This window comes from Apostichopus japonicus, chromosome 19 (assembly GCF_037975245.1).
Source record: "Apostichopus japonicus isolate 1M-3 chromosome 19, ASM3797524v1, whole genome shotgun sequence".
Taxonomy (NCBI): Eukaryota; Metazoa; Echinodermata; class Holothuroidea; order Aspidochirotida; family Stichopodidae; genus Apostichopus; species Apostichopus japonicus.
Window position 1 is genome coordinate 16,152,631 of NC_092579.1, and position 22,688 is coordinate 16,175,318.

The window sequence follows — 22,688 nt, forward strand, 5'->3', positions numbered from 1 at the left end:
ATACATACATACATACATACATACATACATACATACATACATACATACATACATACATACATACATACATACATACATACATACATACATACATACATACATACATACATACATACATACATACATACATACATACATACATACATACATACATACATACATACATACATACATACATACATACATACATACATACATACATACATACATACATACATACATACATACATACATACATACATACATACATACATACATACATACATACATACATACATACATACATACATACATACATACATACATACATACATACATACATACATACATACATACATACATACATACATACATACATACATACATACATACATACATACATACATACATACATACATACATACATACATACATACATACATACATACTATGAGCATGTCCAAATTTATATAGACATGTCCAAACTAATATGAGCATGTCCAAAATAATATGAGCATGTCCAAAATAATATAAGCGTGTCCAAAAAGAATAGGGAATTTTCGAGTCAAACTACCCTCTACAAATGTGTACAGTGAACATGTAGGCGTTTGAAGTTACGCCGTGTGTTCCAAATAGTAACTTTTATATTGGTATGTCGATAAACAAATTCAGTTTATCAATACCTTATTTGGAGTTACTCTGTATCAACAGGGAGTTGTTTTCCATAACAACTCCCTGGTATCAAGCGACACCATGGTTATCACTATGACATTATAATATTGCATTATTCTTCAGTTTTTGTTAATTAAATAATATTATATTTGTGAATAAAATAAAGACCATCACCTCATTTGTTTCTTTTCAACATCCCTTCGTATTGTGAGTGGTTTCGCCCTGCCTTGAAGCGTTAAAAATATGCATATTATATGCGTAGGCAAAGAAGTTTACGTACGAAAGTACGAAAAACATGAACATGCGCTAACAACGTTTTAACTAGTACACAGTTATCACACATGCGTAAGAATTGTGACCAGTGGCGTAGCCAAGTGGGGGGGGGGGCGTGGGGGCGATAGCCCCCATGAAAGCTTGTCGCACCCCAGTCGCCCTCCCACTGGGATTTGAGTGTCGAAAAAAAAATTACATGTGCGAAAATATATATCTTTGGTCTGAATGGTCTCGAATCTCCATGATGACCACTCATGAACGACCCTTCGGACCGGCAGTAGGCTATAGTTGCTGAAAAACCTGACGTGACATAGCGCATAGGCCGAGAAAACATCTACAGAAGTCGCACTGTACTGAAAACACATGTTAACGACCGTCGAATTATATATTTCCTGCTCTAATAAATACAGGCGCGTAGCCAGGGTGGGGGGTCGAAGCGGGCGACGCCCCTCCCCCTTGAGCATACTTTTTGTACGTTTTCATGATATCGCTAGTAATTTCAAAATAGAAAAGCTTAGATGCAACTTGCAAGGCCTGGGAAGTGCCATTTCCAGCGATCTGGGAGGCATTTTCGGCCAAAATTTTCTTGTACGCTTCGCGCCAACTGATGGTGGCGCTACGCTTAGATAGTTTCTAATGCCGAATCTACGGCTCTGACAATTTGCCTACAGGTTCACCCCTCCCTTGGCAAATTCCTTGCTACGCGCCTTAATAAATATTAATACAAACAGCCAATCAGGATCATGTAACCAGTGCGCTTTAACTGATCAAACAAGCTAGTGAGCTATACTATACCCTTATAGAAAGGTGGTTTCCAGGTACTTGAATGCCAAAGAAGATGTTAAAAGGTAAAAAATGCTGACATCATACAGATTTCTCACATTATTGCTCGCGTCACTGACTCCATACTCTGTTACATTTTCAATCGGGTTTTCACTTCTGGGACGTACCCTGATGCTCTTAAAACCGCTAAAAAAAAAACAAATTTTCAAGAAAGGAGACAATACTATCGCTGAGAACTACCGGCGAATCAGTCTTTCACCCTAATAATATTTCAGACGCAATCTTTGATGTCAGTTTGACATATAGTTTGGTCATTTCAGTATGTTACTTGCCTGAAAGCCCAGTCAATCTTTCCTTATTTTCCACGCGCAATTTGCAGATTTGTGGAAAAATGTCAATGCCGGTGTCAAACTCACAAAAGATATGTCATGATATTTGAAAGTAACTTACCAGACTGGTTTTTTTCTTCTATTTCACTAAACTATTTGATGACCATATCAAGATATGGGATCTCAAAATAAAGCATGTTGAGAAAACTTTAGAGCAGCTTACAAGGCCTGGGAAGTGTCATTTCCAACGATCTAGGAGGCCCTTTTAGCTAAATTTTTTCGATACGCTGCGCGCCAACATGGCGCTCCGCTTAGATAGTAACAAGACGCCATCCCAGGAATGTTCAAGCCCCCCAGCGCCCCTTACTTAAAAAATCTTGGCTACGTCACTGCTTGTGACACTTAATTACGGTTAGCAGGCTTGCTGCTTAACAGGCCTGAGAATGAAGTATGACACTAGCCCAGGTTTATAAAGAGAAAGCATAGGTTCGGGGGTATCCCACGTTTAATCTTCACTCTCACCTTTTAACTACATTTTAAGATGGAAAAGTGGAAAGAAGTCTTCAACTACAGATCCGTGGTGCAACAGCGTGTTGTACACAATGGTTCTTGGTAACTCACTGATAGTTACAGCACCTTGGGGCCGGTCGACCACTCGCACTCGCACAAACGACTCAACTAATATTTGGCATTCCGTTCACATTTGTCTTAATTTATAATCAACTGTGATTTTACCCGGAGTAATAGTCGGTTGGTTTGTTCAAATTCAAGGGACTATGATTAATGGGGAAATTCTCTCTCATGACAGCTAAAATGACCACAAATGAAGAAAGAAATAGTTACAAAAAAAAAAACGGTTTTTAGTTTTGAATTTATATACATATTCAGTCCCTTTAAAAAAAAAAAGCAGAAAAAGAGTGAATTAAAGATACTTACCCGATGTTTTTTATTTTTTATTTTTAAATATAGTTTTCTTTAATAAAATTTCTTAAAAAAAGACCCTTTTCACAAGTGGAAATTATTATATACAGAATCCTCATTTTATGCATCACATTGTCAAAAAGAAAAGAAAATCACCCCAACAACTTGATCCACTCTCAACCCCAGTAACCATGTGATTTTGTCTTTTGTTTACGTCAAGTGAGATATCCTTTTAAAAGGGAATAGATACGGGTCTGGGAAGTGGTTTGGTGGTGGTGGGGGGGGGGGGTGGGTGCAGTAATACTTCCTTTATCAGTCAAAAGTGGAACAATGTAAGGGCCTTTTGTATCGTTAGCTTTTCATGTGCCGTTGACTGACATTTTTGATATTTTAAAGTTTCATTCCTTATCATTTTGTTATTGCAGTAACTTTATTTTCCTAAACACTATTCGTGAGCCAATACCGTGGATGATATCTTTGTACTACTTTGCAAGAAATGGAGACAGCAAAATAGCTATGGGTACTACGGTGGACGTAAGTATTTTGTCTAGACTTGCCCTACTGACGACGAACCTGGTTCCTTCCAGTAAATGACATTTACATAGGTACATGTTCATCACACCCAGACATCTGTCTATAACATAGTTCATCTGAAAGATGTATATATCTATATATTCAACTAAAGAAATTAAATACCGGAAATATCGAAGTATTGACATTCATCAATTCTGTACAGATATTTTGCAATCCTCATTATGCACAACTGAATGGCTTGATTTGCAGAGTTTAATTGATTCCTATGATCGTACTTTAACATCTGTCCTTGCTATCCACGCACCAGTTCTAACTAGAGTAATTAACGTTTGGCCAACAGTGCCTTGGTTGTCCGATAAAAAAATGGACCTCGGTTGTGGAATTCACTTCCGGTGGAATTGATGTGTATTGACTCCTTGACCCTGGATGCTTTTAAGATAAAGTTAAAAACGTATCTGTTTAAGCTTGCTTATTTTGATTGACCCGACTGGAAGGCTTTTTCTTTGTTAAGCGCTTTTGAATGTTTTGTACAAAATTAGCGCTATATAAATGCATATGTTATTATTATTATTGTTATCATTATTGTTGTTATTATTATTATTATTATTATTATATATATCTTGGACAGATAAACCTAGGAAAGGAAAAGAAAATATCTAGGAACTAAACTTAAAGAACAAGGCACCATTAGGTTTAAACATCAGAAACGATTTGCCATCCCAGATAAACGGAAACAATACCTTTGCAATTACGACGGAATCGGATTAAAATAATCCGACACAATTTCCTAAAACTTCTGCTCAATTCAGCAGAAATCAGTAAGTCGCTTTGCCTTAAAACCATGCCGACACTATTCTCTATCAAATAGTTACAATTCCTGCTACTCCTTGTCACTTTCGGTGTCATGTTTGCACTGAAGAAGAGCTAGTTTTACTCGAAAGCTCTGCAAAAACCAAACATCGGCTGTTTTAATTTCCAATCACTTACCTAATTGAATTATTGTATCTCACTCGAGATCTAGCCTTTCTCTAACTTCATACAGCATAGTTGTTTAACAGATTTTCCGTTATTCCTATATATATATAAATACATGTGTGTGTATATATATATATATATATGTAATATATATATATATGTAATATATATATATATATATTTATATATATATATATTCTTATATATATTATTATTTATTATTATATTATTATTATATTATTTATTATTATAAATATTATTTATTTTTATTTTTTTTATTTTGTGAAATGTGATGAATACATCTGGCAACTGTTTGTAAAGTAACATTGTTGTTAATACAAATGGAGCTGGAATTCTTACTGATGTAAAAATCAAATCATAGAAGAAGGTATTATATTTGGAAAGAATATATGTTTTTCTTTTTAAGTAAAGAGAAAGTTACGACAAGTTAAACCCGAGCAACTCTACAACTTTTCATATAGAAAACAGTGACCAGCTGCCTAAACTCTTTCCAAAACAACAAGTCATCGTAAAGGGTCACGCGCATTAAACACTGCAGATCATTTCCTGCGGAAAGGCTGTTAAATCCATTGAGGTGGAAAGTCGTTATTAGAGACGCCACAAACAAAAAAGTAGTAAAAAAGTGCTTTTTTTGTGTAATGTGATAATATACAGAAATTTTTACATTTTTGTGGTCCTCTCAACTCAAATGACGGAGCACCTTTTTTTGACAGAAATAGTGTTTTTTCTTGGTTATCACCTTATCGGGTAAGAAAACTTCTAACGGATTTTTGATAACTATATGCAGGCCTCTATCAAAACTTATTAGAGGTACCAATTTTATTCCCCGCTACAACCCCCAACCGCCCCCAGAGGCCATAGTGATTTACATTAATATGTGTACAGTTAAACTTCCGACCATGGAGGTTCGACATACGAATTCCTGGAAATTAAAATTCTGGCCATCACAATTTGGATTCCCAACACTTCCAATAGGTGAGTGAATGTGTTGTAGTATAATACCATCTATGAATTTGTTGTATGCATCAATACCGCATGTCATAATGACTAACTCTTTTTTTCAAACATGCAAGGTTTGTCTCTCTACATGCCATCTCCACGACACATTGAAAACTTGTGTAAATCTCTCTGTTTTTCTCTCTCCACCCACCTCTCTCTCTAACCCCCCTCTCTATATATCCTATTTTAATGTATACAGGATACAAGTTTTGATGAATGCGTAGCAAGGAATCTTTCGTACTGTGTTCCAAAATTTGATCAATATCTGAAGTATTTTTGCGGAGATAGTCCCCTTTGTAGGTAAGTATATGAACATTTAGTTTGTGCCTCGATATTAGTATTTTCTTTGTGACGAATACTCTGTTTGTTACTCCAGGAAGTGAAATATATCTGTTGGTTTATATAAGGCTGTATTATACTTTGTTATTGAACTCTTATGACCTTTGAACTTCAACGAGAACCCTAAGGGTTTATGTAGTAACTACGATACATCTGCATGCTAAAGAAGTAAGTCTGTTCAGTCCAATCAAATGTCTGGTCGATAATTTCATGTCGGAACTTTAACTTTTCAGATATCGTTTTTGCAAGGTTTTTAGACTCTCGTTTATGTTTACTTAAAATGACCTTACATCAACACTGCAAACAAACATTTGGAGATATTGTTTGTTTAACATGGTTTTAGGACTTTGACCTCTGTTAACGCGAGCACACTCCCAAATAGACACCCACACACACCTACACACGTTCTATGGTGCGCCTATTGTGCCACAAGTCCTGAAATCGACATATGTCCAATTAAATTTACAAATGTCGGTTTCTCTTGCTCTCATTGGACGACCATTTTCACATGTTTTTTTTTCTAGCGCTCTAATTGGCAGAAATCGACATATGTCCAACGAGAGCATGATAACCCCCCCCCCCCAAAAAACAAAAAAACAAAAACAAAAACAAAAAACAAAAACAAGACTAAAAGATGTTAACTTCGTTAAGCCATCTTAACGTGTACAGAATTCTATTGAATGTCTGTACATCAGTATGGTTATTTGTAGCCTGGTCTGGATTTGATGTCTAAAAGAGGGGGAGGCGTCCAAGGGGAAGTGACATTTTTCATCTTTCCGAAAAGCCGCTTAACTGGCTTGATTAACCCAATCATAACAATTTCTTTGTGTGATAAGTGTTTATTTCTATGCAAAGTTCTCGATCAAGCTTCTTTTTTTCTATCATTTCTTAGTTACATTAAAGTAATGTAAGTGTATGATTGTTCCGTGAAATGGGTCATCATATTTGACTTACTGACTTAGGTGCGTAGGACGCTGTGTCACTTTGCCCTCTGGCGAGTAATCCTCCTCCAATCTGGTCTATCTGCTGCGCAGCTTTCAGCAGCTTGGGTTGTCATACCTAGGTCTTTCTGGATTAGGTCCTTCCATCTTGAAGGTGGTCGTCCTGGAGGTCTTGGCTTGCTGAAGTCATTCTTGAATGCTTGGTATGGAAGCCGATGCGCCGGCATCCTAAAGACATGGCCGGCCCATTTCAGGCGTCTCTTGCAGATTGCAGTCTTAATGGTAGTTGTGACATTCAGCCTTTGTCTGATGGTGTCGTTCCTCACTTTATCTAGGATGGAGACACCCAGTATTGCTCTGAGACATCTCATTTCAAAGACATCAAGTCGATGACGATCTTTTTCACGGAGTGCCCAGGATTCAGAGCTGTAAGTTGCTATTGGTAGAATGAGGGCCTGGTAAATCCTTACTTTCAGGGTCCTGGTGATGTCATGATTTGACCAGATGGTATTTTTAAGTCTCCCAAAAGCCCAGGAAGCCAACCTTATGAGGCGTTTGACGTCTTCTTCCATTGAGGGGACATTGCTGCCAAGGAAGACAAAGTTGTCAACTTTCTCAACAGGTTCTTGGTTAAGGAGAACACCTTAGGTGTCTTCAGACATTATTTTACACTTTGTTTTTAAATATCATATTTGCTTTTAACTATTTTGTAACTTTCATTTTGTTTTTCTTTTCCCCCCCTAGAACTCACGAAGCTTTATCGATATCCAAATCAAATTTCGAGTCATATTTAGTAGTCGGTTTAACTGAAGAGTTCAGATCTTTCATTCAATTAATCGAGATACTTTTACCAGACATATATGAAGGAATTCTTGCAGATTATGACCAGAATGTTGAACGTAAGCTTCTGTCAAGATTTTGTCGCTGTTTTAATAATGTGTCAGGCCTTGTATTTCTACATCACTTTTAATTTTTAATTGTTTTGCCAACGGCCCTTTAAACAACTGATACTACACCATACTACACTCAGAAGATTATATGTCAGTTCCTCAGAGAAAATGCAATAGGAAACTATAGTTTGCCTTTAGTGGTCTCAAATAATATGTTTTATATTTTCATATTAGATTTGATCAAATATTTAACCTTGCATGTGAAGAACCTTTATAAATCCGTGATATCTACCAAATAGAATCAGATTTTTTTCTTATCAGTTTAGGGAAGTTGTTCATGGCAATTATCCAACTCTCTCATTTTGACTTCCTTCTTCTATATACGTCTTCATCAGTTACTGTTGTCAGTGGCGGAGCGTCCATACAGTCAGTGGGGGAGGGGCGGACGCCCCCCTGACGGACTCAAATGGACTGCTGGCGCCCTTTTCAGCTTTTTACCAATTTTTACTTATTCGCGATTATTGCCTTTTTTATTGTGCTCTCATCTACCTATTGACATTTGTCACATTTTGTTGGCGATGACACCTATTTATTCTTCGTTTATCTGCAAATTAGCAAGGCCCGGAAAGGGTCATTTCCGGCGATCTAGGGAGTATCTTTACTCAAAAAATTTCTGTACGCTCCGCGCCAACCCGTGGTGGCGCTCCCCTTGGATAGTGTCGAAAGCGCCTCTACAGACCATTCTCGCCCCCTCTGACCAATACCCCTAGCTCCGCCACTGACTGTTGTCATTAAATCATCTCTATCTTTATTGTCTCTCCTGTAACAGAACTACATGACAAAACTCGAACCAAAGCGAAACAGGGTCCACTCGATGAAACGGTTAGGAACTTAAAGGAAAGACGGGATGTACAAATTATGTATGAATTCTACAATTTCGTTAAGAGAAAGTTTCATCGCCTTCATAGATGCGTTGTGGGAGAAGAATGAGTGCCGAGTAAGTCGTCGGTCGGATCATTCACAAATAACGGGTCAAACGTCGTGTTTAATGGGGACATCAAACCCAAAACCACGGAGAAAGCTCCGTCAAAAATCGGATCCTAATTTTTATTAGAACGACACATTAGCTGACGGAAAGCAATACAAGCTGGTTATTTAAAGTATGCTTTGGTATTTGGTGTTAAGTTTTTATTTCCGGGTATCTATCACCGGCAAGTGCAATCCATACAATATTGAACTTATACATTTGGTTGTGGCTAATAACCGGTACGTTTGTCGTTCCATAGTTACCTTTACATACCATTAATATTTATGAGGCGTATTTCATTTAGATGAGCTTTTGACACGTACCTCAGTCGCGTGTAAGAAGTCAAAAAGCAGGTTTTAGGTTTTTTAAACATAATAATTTGAATGAGCAAGTGTTCTTTCCTCTGTATAGAATACATGAAAGTGCCGATTTTGTTTACCATAAATAAGAAGTGCCTCCATTTTAAGTTGTTGAAATGTACCCTTTATCCATTTTAGTAATGTTAAAGATATTATTACTCATTATTATTAATGAATATTAGACTACAAACTGTCGAAAACTTACAATTTCTCGTTTGTTGAAAAACATTCCAATATTCGACAATATCGGGAAATGTTCCGGGGACTAACAAGGGGTGGTTCGTATACACCCTACAGTAATAAGGGCTAACTGCAGTTGAAATTAGTCCATTTCGGGGAATAGTTCCTAAAGCTTTTGATGATATCTTACGAGGATAACATTGGCTCATACGCTGTTAACGATGAAGTCATCCATCAAACCTCAATACAGTTTTGTATTCTGGTTTAAATATACGTACAAAGGCAGCTCTGTATTTTAAGTATTCAAGAACATAAGTTAACGGTAATTATAGCCTTTGGACTTTTCAAAATTGTCAAACTTTTATCATTGATTATTTATTTCAATAAAACAAAAAATAACCAACAATGTATCTTTGTCTTTCTTTATTAAACACTTTTTTAATATTGTAACAAACTATGTCTGCTAAGAATGAGCATAATTCAATGGAAACAAAGAGATGGGAGGAAAGATAATGACCCTGTTATCCCGCTAATGTCTGATATTATTCGCAAAAACAATGGATAAAACTACTCAGACATATTTGCGAAGCAAATATTATTTCTCAAATAGAAGCTTAGCTTAGCTTCTGCAGCGTATAGCTGCTCTTATTTTCCTTAAAGTGCTCCTGTTTATCTTAAACTTTTTTAGCTTTTTAATTTTCATCTTACAATGAAACTAGGCATATTGAATTATATACATACATAGGCCTACATACATGAATGTATGCATACACACTGCATACACACATCATTCACACGCACATACATACATACATCTCTTTGGCAAATATCATCCTTATAATGTGGATGATCAGCCAGGGATGATCAATTACTATGGAAACTTTTCAATTTTGCAATTTATGAAAGGTTTTGGGAACCGGGATCTGTTTAGTCAACTTAGTGACGCCGCACTATACGACGTGTACGTATGTATACATATATTATGCCAGAGAACAAGCTCCACATAGAGGGATGGCTGTCAGGGTTGTAGAAGCCGAGGGCCGGTAAATGAGCCCAATGGAGTGAGCAGTAGCTAACTGAGATATTTCTACCAACTGAATAGATATAGGCCACTTGAGGAAAGGTTCGCCCACCTCTCAACTTTCTTCCTGTTCGCCCACCCCGCCCTGCAGCCTACTGATGGAAACCTCTGTTTACCGCATACTTTTTCTATTTTAAACAGAAGACATTTCAGCCACTAAACCTATCATCTCTCGATATATCGTAGTGTGTCGGTTTCTGTTATTATGTCTATCCATCTGTTTATAGCTCCATGGTCTAACCACCATGCAAGTTTGATACCCTAACATGCAATCATGCGTTACGTGGTCTTTGTGTGTTCTAGACCCGGTCGCGTCACGCAGTCCTACAACTGTATAACGTAGAAAATGGTTATACTATAGAACAATATCGTGCAGCACACTAACACTGATAATCCCTCCACTGATTAATTTATGCAGTGTATATACAAAGCATATAGTTCTATTCAAACAAGCACCATTCCGCACCAGTCTTTTCTGACATTTTCTAATTCATGGCGGAATCCAGTTTGTCATTCTTTCGTAGAAGACCTGGCGTATGTAGGTCTATACTTTCTGTTGCTTGGTACTAGTGTATACTTCGCCTCCTGTGTGTCATATACATATACAGCTGTGTTATACGATACAATTTGAGTAGGACTATTACTAAAAATTCATCGTTTTCATTTTGCCGAATAATTACCTTGAACGACGACAAGCTGATTGTAGAACGGAAAGGCCAATTATAAATACATCCTTCGGACACGTTCATGCTTACTTATTTTTATGGAGTCATTTGTGTGTGTTTTAAACGTAATAAGTGTTTGCTTGCATATCAAATATTTCTCTTGTATTTGAGTTTTAAACAAAGCCGTTAAGACTTAAATTTCTGTCTGGCGACTGCCGAAGTGGATCTAATGACATGCTATACCTTGTTCTCTGTATTTCTCACGTTCAAACTCCAATACCAGCAACTCTCTCAGAATCGAAATTGATCGCTCAATATTTCCCAAGACCACGCACGAACCGTCATCTCTGCAGTAACAAGCCTAAGGATATGATATCATCATATTGATGGTGAATGGTAGAAAAATATAGTTTCTGTTGCGGACCTTGCAGCACTATTTGTTCGTGATGCATTCCAAATCAAGAAAATCTTAATGAGGCATATATATACTATACAGACTTAAATGCCACCGATATCATGATAGGCCTATACGGAAACCAGCCTAAGTTATACCATCGGTAAAGGTTGGTATGCAAAGAAACATAAAGCATTGCAATGCTATTTTATGCATCATTCAGAACACGTTACAGAAATTGAAGGGGAAAACGAGAATACTGAAACAACCAAATCGACTTCAAATATGGTAATGATATTCGTGACGTAGATAATTGACATAATCTGCATATCAAAGACATTATTTCTTTCTGGAGCAGCAGCAGCATTTCCAAAAGCATGTTTTTCAGTCACTCGTCGTCGACTTTTTGTTTACGAATTCTTCTTACCTGCCTTGTAGCGTGTTCAATAATCTCCATGGTAAACATATTTACGATACTGCAAAAGAAACAGTTCAACAGATCGATGGCGACAATGAATATTGATGAATCCGAGCCAATTGATGACGACATTAAAACAAAGCAGGGTAATTTTAATATTGTCTTATATCATATGATAATATGTGCGATATATGTGTCAGAGTGAGTGAGAGAGAGAAAAAAGTAGAGAATCATTTTTATGGTGCTCGTCAGAGCCAGGGCCGTAGCTACGGCGGGGGGGGGGGTGGTAGTGGAAGTACAGGGGAACGTGCGTAGCCCACCCCCACAAATAATATGAATCAGACTTCTTTGCAATTGGTTTATATATGTGGTAGCACACGCAGGCAGACTTATACACTGGAAACCTTTAACTTGTACTATTTAGTAAGTTCTCTTCTCGGCGATCATGGGTAGTATATGTTCCCTTTCGAGGGGAATGGTGATACACACCCGACGATGATCACACAGTTACAGTCTCGATGCAAGGGGACTGGGGTTGAGAGCGGATCAGTCGTTCGGTAGTTTGGTTTTCGTGCCCAGGTTCTCTCCTCGGTGACTTTTCTTAAAATGTTTTTAGTAAGTTCAAATGATGGAAATAGTAGCGTCGTTTACATTCAAACCCCCTTAACCACATAAAAGTTTCTCATATCTACAGACACTCGGCTTAACAACCCTAATTTACGATATTCTCAGCTTTCTATTACTTCTCAACTCTCAGGCCCGTTGTCAACAATTCAAAGTTAGAAGGGCCCCTTGCAACAAGTTAAGGAGGTGCACCAACAATTTAAAGACGGCACATTGCTTGTTTTCTGTAACTTGTGATGATTTTGTATACTACAAGCCTGTTAATCTCCTTCCCGTCCCCCTTATTCTCTTAATATCCGGCGTTAATTAACCGGTTCTCGTGTCAATATCACTGATAATGTACCTAAGTGTGATTATTCGAGGACAACATACCGTAATGCTTGTACCATTGCTACTGGAAGTCATCAAAAGGGGCGGAACTACCAAGTTTGTACTTGGATAGGGTGTTGGATTATGTTCTAATGTCATATAGGGGAGGTGTCTAGGTGGGGGCGGGGGGGGGGAAGACCTTCGAGAAATTTGGTTAAAATGGAGAGTTCTTAAATGCAAAGAAAGGTGCTGTATTTCGCATCATTGTTAAAGAATTTAAAACTGCTTAGATTGTACGGCACATAATAAATGTTTTTGTTTTGTTTTTGATATTTATATATTTAAAAAAAGGATCGTTGTCATATCCTGTCTGCTGGTGGCGGGGCCCTTTGTATTAACCTGGTTTGGACACTGGTCGTCAACATGTTTATGTTAACGTGCTTACTATGCATACTTGCAGGTAGGAATTGTGCGGGCTCGCAATTCGTCTCTTAGGTGAATATGAAGGAATGAAAAGGAGTAGAATGAAATTCAATGTGTTCATCGACACATAGGCATATATATATGCAGCGTTGGGTCGGATTGAACAACATGAAATGGTTGAAATCAATATTAAAGTGGGGGAATTTAACACTTTTCAGCTACGATTTCTCTTAAATTGCTAGGCCACCAAAAATGCCCCCTCTTCCTCTCTCCAGGAAAAAGTATAAACATGTCAAAGAAAACAAAAGTACCAGTGGCGTAGGAAGGTACTTTTGAGTGGGGGGGGGGGGCTGAAGACTGATGGCCGGCCTGGGGGAGGGGTCTAAGGGGAGGGGGTGTCCCCCTCCCCTTTGGAATTTTTTTGCATTTCCAGGTGGCCTCAGATGCAATTTGGTGCAATATAGCACACTTCAACACCCACTCCATTTTGTAAAGAATTTTGCATTTTCACCTGGCCTTAGATGCAATTTGGTGCTTCAAATGAGATTTTTTTTCTCATTTGGAAATGAAAAAGGGGTTTTCTGACTTGCGGAGCGGGGGGGCGGAACGATACTTCCGCCCCCCATATTTTTCACTGGGGGGGGGGGGCTGGCGCCCCCCCAGCCCCCCGGTTCCTACGCCCTTGAAAAGTACTGTTTGGTCGGGCCTTTCAATTTCCACCGGGGCATTGGAATTTGAAGAACGCCAAATTTGTAATCAAGCACAGACTAGCAGCTCTGGTTTGAAACACGCTAATGAGCAGGATCTTCTTCGAATATATAGAGACAGGGGAATCCCAGTGAACTGTAACGAAGGATGTTATAGTTCACGTGGCAACCAGCTATAAGGAAGTTATAAAATAAACGTTCACGTTAGTCACTTCTGGTATGATATGCATTGTTCACTTTTATTATCAAGGGTTCTATATATATATATATATATATATGTGTGTGTGTGTGTGTTTAATGTGGATATTTGTTATATGAGGGATGAATGAGTTTACTTTAGAGGGTGAAAGCCTGCTTAAAGTTCAATTTTTTTGCACCGTAAAGTCAGGTAATTTGATCCTGAACAAACCAAATAAGCCTACTATTCCGTATGTAAATTCTATCGCCATTAAAAGGTTGAAACAATCCAACCATTATCACTAATATAATACCGATTTTAATGAGCAGCCATAACTCCAAAGAGAGTTTTAGTCTGTTTGTTACATATAAAGCACGCATGAATAATTATATATGACGTCAAAAATACCACATCCCTAAGATTCGATAAAAAATAGTTTCTTGCCTTTATTTTCGATGTTTCACATCATCATTATCCAGTTTTTGTAATTGGGTTATACAACGTATGACGTCATTCTAACTAAGCTTTTGTCATATTCACAACTTATAGTATGCCCGACCCCCCCCCCACCCACCCTTCCTAATATAACTATCCTTGAACGGTCATAACGAATGTAGAACACCTCATTAATGTCGGTCAACTAAAGAGTTTGGGATTTGTTGTCTTTCTATGAAAGATAACTAAGATATACTATATTTTTAACTAATACTACCTCTTCTGTAATAATTCAGATTTCGTCAAGAATTCGTCTGCCCACCGTCTCGTCATTCCACCAGTCACCATGGCAACAGTCGCTCCTAATCATGGTAACAATCGTTCATGGTGCAAAGAAAAGATACTTCGTGGATTGGTAAGGGGACTGTGGGAAAGTTTTGGTTTCACATATACATGCATGTGAAAATTAAATACTCGAGGATAATGGTGAACCATGATCATTAAATAAATTGTTCAAAAAGGTTGGAAATGGGAACACAACTTTCCACAAATTTAGTACCATTGATAAATGAATTGGATTGTTAGCAAAAAATAAATAATAATTGAACAACTAATAAACGACTGTGAAAAATGCTTGGTTATGTCCAATGATTCCCAATATAAGATATGTGCAAGCGATGGATGGGTGCGGGGGGGGGGGCAGGGTTCTGAATTTTGCCGGCTAGGGGTGATTTGTGAGGTAGGTTTAGATGGTATCAACCCTTTTCTGGAATCTTGTTGTTCGTACACTATTGAAGTATTGCCAGTGTACAACCAGAGATTACTGTAGAGATAACCTTGCTTTCTCACAGGATCACGTAATAGTATACAACGCTGTACCAAAGACAGGCAGTCGGACCATATCATCCTTGGCGAGGGAACTATTTGGTCATCGTAATAGACGGGGAAAGTCCATTTTCATTCCGGTAATTCAATTTAAGCTGCTAGAAACTGGCACTATAAGTAGAAGGAAATTGGGATATGTCAATTTAAATCGGTATAAGTTGATTCCCCACTTTTTGAGACAGATGGCCCGCCATAGAAAGCAGTTGCGGCGATACCCGGGGATGTGGCATAAGGGGGAAAATGTCCCCCAGATTTTCACTTGCCCCAGTTGCCCACTAATCAGATCTGCAACTTATCCAGAAGATATCGAAGTAGGCTTATTGTTTGTGTTAGAAACAGCTTCCCATGCAATGCATTAATATGAAAATTTGTCAAATGAAAGCACCATTTGAGTCTAAGTCACTTTTTGCGTAAAATTCACAAAGGGGAGGAAATGCCCCCACCCCTTAGTCCCCGCCCCCATATCAGTGTTATAGTCTTTGCCCCCCCAAAAAACTATGCCTTGCCTTCTAGCAGCCCCCCCCCCCATTGTCTTGGCTGGTGCCGCCACTGGTCGGAAGGCAATTGGCAAACTACGTATGGGCAATTGGAACTGAAGCATTGAAAAGACCAACAAGCGGGCTGCTATAGCTACACGCTTGTATATGATCGAGAAAGAGGTCACAGTATACAGTATTATACTAACGCATTCGCCCTGAACATAATACTTATTTCTTTACTAAGTCAAGGTTAGTCCATCAATTGCAACGTGTCCTAAACACCCCACTGGTTTCAAGCTAGTAATGAGATGAGATCCCTTGTGGAAATCAACATAACATTCATTTAAAAGTCACGTGAGAATACCAGTTGTTACGTAAAACAACAATAATAGCAGGGTCTCTCATTCATGACGATTTCCAGTTGCTATTTTCTGGTCAGTCTGCAGCTAATTTTCAACGTATACTAAATTTATACTTACTTGATCAACGAAACACTACACGACGCTCATATGCAATGCCTTTCTGTAGCGTAAACCAGATATACTTTGATAAATTTGTTAACGGTACACAGGTGTATACAATTAAATGATGATTTATGATACTTTCTTTCGGGGAAGAAATTGAATAAGCTTTACGAAGGTTACCTTAAATTTAAAAAAATTAAACTGCCTGCAAAATGTATCAGCAACAAGAGTCTCAATTTTTATAGCCGGGAAGAAAGAAAGATTTCTGAACTATATATCTTCTACAAACTTGTACTAAATGAGGGTAATTTTCCTTTATGCTTTAGTAAATTTAATGATTTCCTAACAATGAGGAAGGATATGGGTGAAGCAACAGCACATGATAGAAGTAAATGTTTGGTAAGCAACTAGAGACTCGAGTCGTTTTATCCAACTGTGGGGAAAGTTTAAATGGTTCAGCCAGTTACCATAGTTACAATAGTGACCATAGTTACCATATTTACCATAGTTACCAAAGTTACCATAGTTACAATAGTGACCATAGCTAATGATACTCATACCACCGAAATGGGAAAACGTTGCTTGAAATACTACAATCGTTGACTTCTTCTTGTATGTTTGCATCATTCTTTGATGTTCAACATTGTAAATATAGCCTGCTTTACCGACAGTGTAAAAATCAAGAAAGTTGAAAGTGATTTTAAGACATTTGAGAAATTTGTCTATTTAATAAAGTTTGGAAATTGCTCTGCCAGAGCTGTTGTTAACACGGGAAAGTAGTAAGGTACCGTGTCTCTCTCGATTGCATGTTAGGTATAAGACCAGCCTTGAGTTGAATACATGTATATAGGCTAGGCCTTTGCACTAGTGACCTTTGTAAGTGACGAGTTAATTGTGTAAACTAAAAAGTGACAAATTGCAAATAATTACTTTCGGCTCTAAACATAATCTCTTATATCATGCTAAACTTATTATATGTTTACAATCACGTATCCAGAAACGTGTGTGGACGATTGTACTGTGTGGTGACCTTCAGTACCATGAAAGTTTATGGGTATTGACTAATTCCCTACTTGATATGATGATTGCTGATAGATCATTTGTTTATCCTCAGTACGAGTTATATCGAGATGAGGTGAATCTGCGTGCGTTCTACAAAAAACACAAGACCGGTCCACGCTTAATGAGAGGACATAGCTTTTACACACCAATGTCAGGAAAGTAAGTATAGGCCACGTGAAGTTGTCCTTGAACTTTGCCCATATACAAACAACACAGTGTGTTATAGTATAGGCCTAGTATAGTTAGTCTGGTTGTAATGTTCCTATTATGCCCTGATTCAGGAATTGGAGGGCGACAATAATTTAAAGAGGGTCACCATACTCGTGTTCTGCAGCTTGTGAGATTCGTACCCATGATGGTGGCACAGAAGACTGCATGGGAGGGGTGGAAGGGCAAGGCTCCTTGTGCCCAAGCCTGGCTAAGGTTACCTGCCTGCCCTCCCTACCCAAAGCATGAAAAAAGGACAACCATTTCGAATGGTTGCAAGCTATAAAATTAAATGCAAGCTATGCAAAGTGCAAAATGCAAGCTATGCAAGCTATGCAAAATATGCAAGCTATAAAATTAAATAAAGGAGTCTGTTCATAATGTTGACCCCAACCCTTTGAGAATTTTCTGTTAAAATGATGGAGGCTGCTCAGATGCACAATGGTGCTCTTTTCTGCAAAGTTTGAAATAAGAATGACATTTTTTTTCCCGACTGTCTATAGGTTGTACCGCATATACATGTTCTATATATATATGTATTGCATAAAACGATTTTTGTGAATTCGGTCTTTCTTTCTCATGGTGTGGGGGGCATGAAGCTGATCCACAGAATGATACGTCGTTCCACCCATTATTATCAAACCCTCACATGTGTGAAATGATCTACTGAGAAACCACAGAAACATGAGACTAAGACTATGTTAGTATAATTGACGATAATTTAGTTATGTTTTCTTTTATTCTTTGTTTCCTTCAATTTTAGACAATATACGTACATCAATATCATACGAGATCCAGTTGAAAGGTACATATCACATCTCTATTACAGCTGGTACGGAGACTCAAATAATATGGAAAAGAAAGCAGGAATAGAGGTACGTTAAAAAGGAATAGGAATAGGGAAGGGAATTTAATATATTTCGTTGTCGACAGTGCAAATTTCGTTCTACACCCTTCATCTCCTCCACATGAGTTGTATATCGGCAATGTACACCACTATGCATTATCTAGCACTCATGTAAAATCAGTTTTGAATCAGTATAAATATTTCGTCGCCATTTTGAATTGTATTTTGTCGTACTACACTTGCTCTGGTTCGACCATATATTTTGTATAATCATGGTAGTATTTTTTTTTATATATATTTTGACTGACATTGCAATCACAAAGTTAGAAAGGGCAACATGGTTGGTGTTGAATGTCATCTTTGGATGCTCCGATGCCTGTGTGAAGTAATAAGCTGAATTCATCTTAATTCAATGGTTTAACGTACCTTAAAGAACTTGTATAACATATATCAAGCATATGATTAGAAAGGTTAATTGTCTGAAAACTGTTTGTTAGACTACGAATTATCACTCCAGCATGTTAAATTATGACAAGAATCATCCCTTAAGAATTATTAAATGTCACGGAACTTGAATGGCCACTCGAAATCGTATTTCCTATGTGTTCTGCTGGTTGATTAAATACTACGAAAGAATATTAGGCACTCTCAATAATTAAGTAAACTGTACAATTAGTGACACTTATAAAAAAACATGTTTGGTCTATTTTTTGGATATATTAAGGACAGTACAGATGATTTTTAATATGACAACAACATAAGGGGTTCATCCATCCGTCCGTCCGTCCGTCCGTCCGTCCGTCCGTCCGTCCGTCCGTCCGTCCGTCCGTCCGTCCGTCCGTCCGTCCGTCCGTCCGTCCGTCCGTCCGTCCGTCCGTCCGTCCGTCCGTCCATCAATCCATCCATCTAACTTCTTTTTTGTTTGTTGGTTTCACAGACAAACAATATTGATGAATGCGTTCTAACTGGTCAGTGTCACCCAACCGGATATTTACCGTTTTTCTGTGGATTTCATCCAAATTGCAGGTAGTAATATATACGTCACATCATTATGACGTAATAATCATTGACTCAACATATATAGGTTTACCCTCTTTAAGAAAATAATCCTATCCTTATCCTGTTAATATGAAGTAAGTGTACCCCCACCCCACCCCCACCCACACACACCCCCTTTTTTCTCTCCTCTCCGATATGACTAGTAACTAGCATGTCACAAGGAATGTGCTCCTTTCCATAAGGTTGCTAAGCATGCTATCACTGTGCGTTTTCATTAAACACACCATGTAGCACAAAAATTATATACCTTTTATAACCATAGGCGTAGGAGCCCAATTTGGTTGGGGGGGGGGGCGGGCTGTAACGACTTGTCCGAAAATAGAACCAAAATTATGTGCATACCATATAGGCATGCTTCGGTTTTGACATCGCATGCCAATTACATACAATCATATGCTGTGTTATTACCCTTCCATATTTGTTATGACTTTTGGGGAAGTCGTTACAATAATAATGATAATATTAATATAAGTTTAACTATTGAAAAACACATTGCAATTGATTTTTCTTTCAGTAGGTGCCCGAATTTTCAAAAAGATATTTGGTTAGGGGCTGCAGCCCCCAGCACCCCCCCCCCGCCTCCTACGCCTTTGTTCATAACACGACTGTATATGCAAAACGAGTAATGTCAATACGTGTACGTTTGGCCTGTATCTGGCCTGTTCTTTAATAGCGCTACCTTTTTGGTGTCCCGTATATAATCCGCTATGGATCAGCAAAGTTTCTCAACAAGAATGGTCAGTACATGCACAGATGTTCAGCTCTACGAATAAATGAACTGTGTGGGAACTTTTTAAGACTTATTCACTCTCATGTGAATGAGAAAAGTTTCAATCTCCTAATTGCAATAAGAACAACAAAAGCAAAAACAGAAAAGAAAAAAACAGAAACAAACAAACATATATACAAACAGACTGAAATATCAGAGAGCTTGAATATTAATGATGATGATGATGATAATGATGATGATGATGATGATGATGATGATGATGATGATGATGATGATGATGATGATGATGATGATGATGATGATGATGATGATGATGATGATGATGATGATGATGATGATGATGATAAAGTAAACATATCTGGTACAATTCAAATTTCCCTCAAGATGGCAACATTTCTAAGCAAGTCTTTGTTAAAAAACATAAATTTCTACACCAATGCAAATATCTCATATTAAGACATTCTAAATTACTCATATGTCTAGTCATGTAAAAATTCTAACTTGTAAAATTAATATTTCAACTGTAGTACATGAGTTTCTTAACTTTACACACCCGTATCATGTAATAAGCCTTAGGTCACGCTGTTACCGTCACTCTGATACCTTACTGTTAATTGTTTAAATTTGCACGGCAATGTTATTGCCGAGAGACTATAAAATACATTCAAAGTGACTTTGAACTCGTACTTGGGGCTTTGTACTCGGAAACTGTACTAGATGCAGCACTAAAGCATTGCATATTATGCTTTATGCTTACTCTGTTTATAGATTGAGACTTTAGTGAGGTTTTCTCCAAAGGAATGGCATTGTTCCGTCACAGGTGACCAGAAATGTATTAAACTACACTAGCAAAACTGGCTACAATCTGCTTTTATTATCCTAACTTGAATACAGGGCTGTATTGAACAAAGTCGACATACATCCAGATCGAGATGGTTCAATCGCCTAGGGGAAGGTGCGGGGGTGGGTGGCAGAGGCTGGCGGGGAACAGATTTGATGAGCAGGGGGATGTGTGTCTTTGATATGAGGAAGCAATGATGAAACCATACATTTCATTATCCCATTTCAGTGATTCATCGAACAGATGGTCTCTTGACCAAGCGGTGTCCAATCTCGACAATTTTCTTGTAGTTGGCCTGACAGAAGAAATGGACGATACCATAAGGGTCTTACAGAAACTTTTACCCGATGTATTTAAAGGAATCTCCAGTGCGTACAAGCGAAACGCTAAAAGTAAGTTAACCTATATTCACACCGTATGTTATTTGATAGTATAATAAAGATGTTCCTTAGTAAAAGAAAAGGAAAAGGAAAAACTTATTGTGTTTGGTTGGCAATTTCTGAAAAGTTGAAACAAATTGATTATAACTTAAGATAAGATTACTATCCCACATCGTTTCAAACGAGACATTGGAACATTAAAGCTGGTTAAGATATTGTGATCTAGGCGGCCTATTTGTAGTTAATTGATGCAAGATAGCACATAAGTAACTTGCGGCATTAATTTTAATAGCACGGAAGGCCAAAATAAGGGTGTCATAAACTACATGAGTATATTGATCGGTAACCAAAGCAGGTTTTGCAGTATTGGAGTAATGGCAGTATACGCTTATTCGCTTTGTGAACGTTATTCGAGCAGCCGTGTTCTGGATCTTTTGACAATTCTTTAGTTCAGCTACGTATAAACTGTACTTTTGTCATCGATTTTTAGTTTCAAATTATTAATGCCGTTAAAATTAATAAAAATTACACTTTAGATTAAACATTAGATTACAAAAAAATTGCAAAAACACCTTTTATTAAACAACCAGGAAATCTGATTTAATTTGTAATCGATGTTAATTTAAAATATTCAAATTCCAGTGTCACTGACTAGTTTCTCATCATGGCTTGGAACCAATTGACAAATCTTAAGGCTTAAAACAAAGACAAAAATGAACGCATCACTTGTTTCCCTGGCAGTTTTCAGTCTATGATAAACTAACGGCTTTTATTTCTTTACACTTTCATCTTGATTGAATGAGTGTCTTTTTACATTGTTTTATTTATATTTGGCTCACTTTAAACAATGACCTTACTTATTGATTACTCGCTACCCCGTTTACTTAAATAATTCCTTTTATTTTCCCACCAGAAATGAAGAAATCATATACTACAGTGGTCAAAAAGCCTCCGTTAAACCAGACAGTGCAGAAACTTCGCGAAGTTATGTCACAAACCTACGAATTTTACGATATCGTTAAGAGACGATTCCATGATTTAAAGAAATGCTTAGAAGTAGAGTGAGCAACGTTTAGTAACACAGCGACGTCAACTCTTGCTATAACCATTGCAGAAATAAACTGTAACATGAAGACTTGTAGTAGGCTAGGATGTAGGCCTATATATACATACATACATATATATATATATACATATATATATATATATACATATATATATATATATATATATATATATATATATATATATATATATATATATATATATATATATATA

At 37.5% G+C, this 22,688-nt stretch overlaps 2 protein-coding genes across 3 annotated transcripts in view; both read left to right on the top strand.

Moving 5' to 3' along the window:
* The window catches only part of LOC139959985 (heparan sulfate 2-O-sulfotransferase hst-2-like), a 60,608-nt gene extending 51,737 nt beyond the window's left edge, over positions 1 to 8,871 (top strand). Inside the window, exons 5-8 of one of the 2 annotated variants that reach the window (XM_071957953.1) lie at positions 3,383 to 3,491; positions 5,686 to 5,786; positions 7,511 to 7,665; positions 8,486 to 8,871. In XM_071957953.1, the coding sequence (XP_071814054.1) occupies positions 3,383 to 3,491; positions 5,686 to 5,786; positions 7,511 to 7,665; positions 8,486 to 8,646 (526 nt within the window). In that variant the 3' untranslated portion in view covers positions 8,647 to 8,871. The remainder of the gene's footprint in view (positions 1 to 3,382; positions 3,492 to 5,685; positions 5,787 to 7,510; positions 7,666 to 8,485) is intronic. The other variant, XM_071957954.1, reaches the window with a different exon arrangement.
* A 149-nt stretch (positions 8,872 to 9,020) lies between these two features.
* Positions 9,021 to 22,605, top strand: LOC139959984 (uronyl 2-sulfotransferase-like). Its single transcript, XM_071957952.1, has 8 exons — positions 9,021 to 11,926; positions 14,753 to 14,871; positions 15,308 to 15,421; positions 17,399 to 17,505; positions 18,317 to 18,428; positions 19,338 to 19,426; positions 21,259 to 21,422; positions 22,324 to 22,605. Exons 1-8 carry the CDS (start codon positions 11,740 to 11,742, stop codon positions 22,473 to 22,475), a joined length of 1,044 nt encoding a protein of 347 aa, XP_071814053.1. The 5' UTR covers positions 9,021 to 11,739; the 3' UTR covers positions 22,476 to 22,605.
* Positions 22,606 to 22,688: the final 83 nt, after the last annotated feature.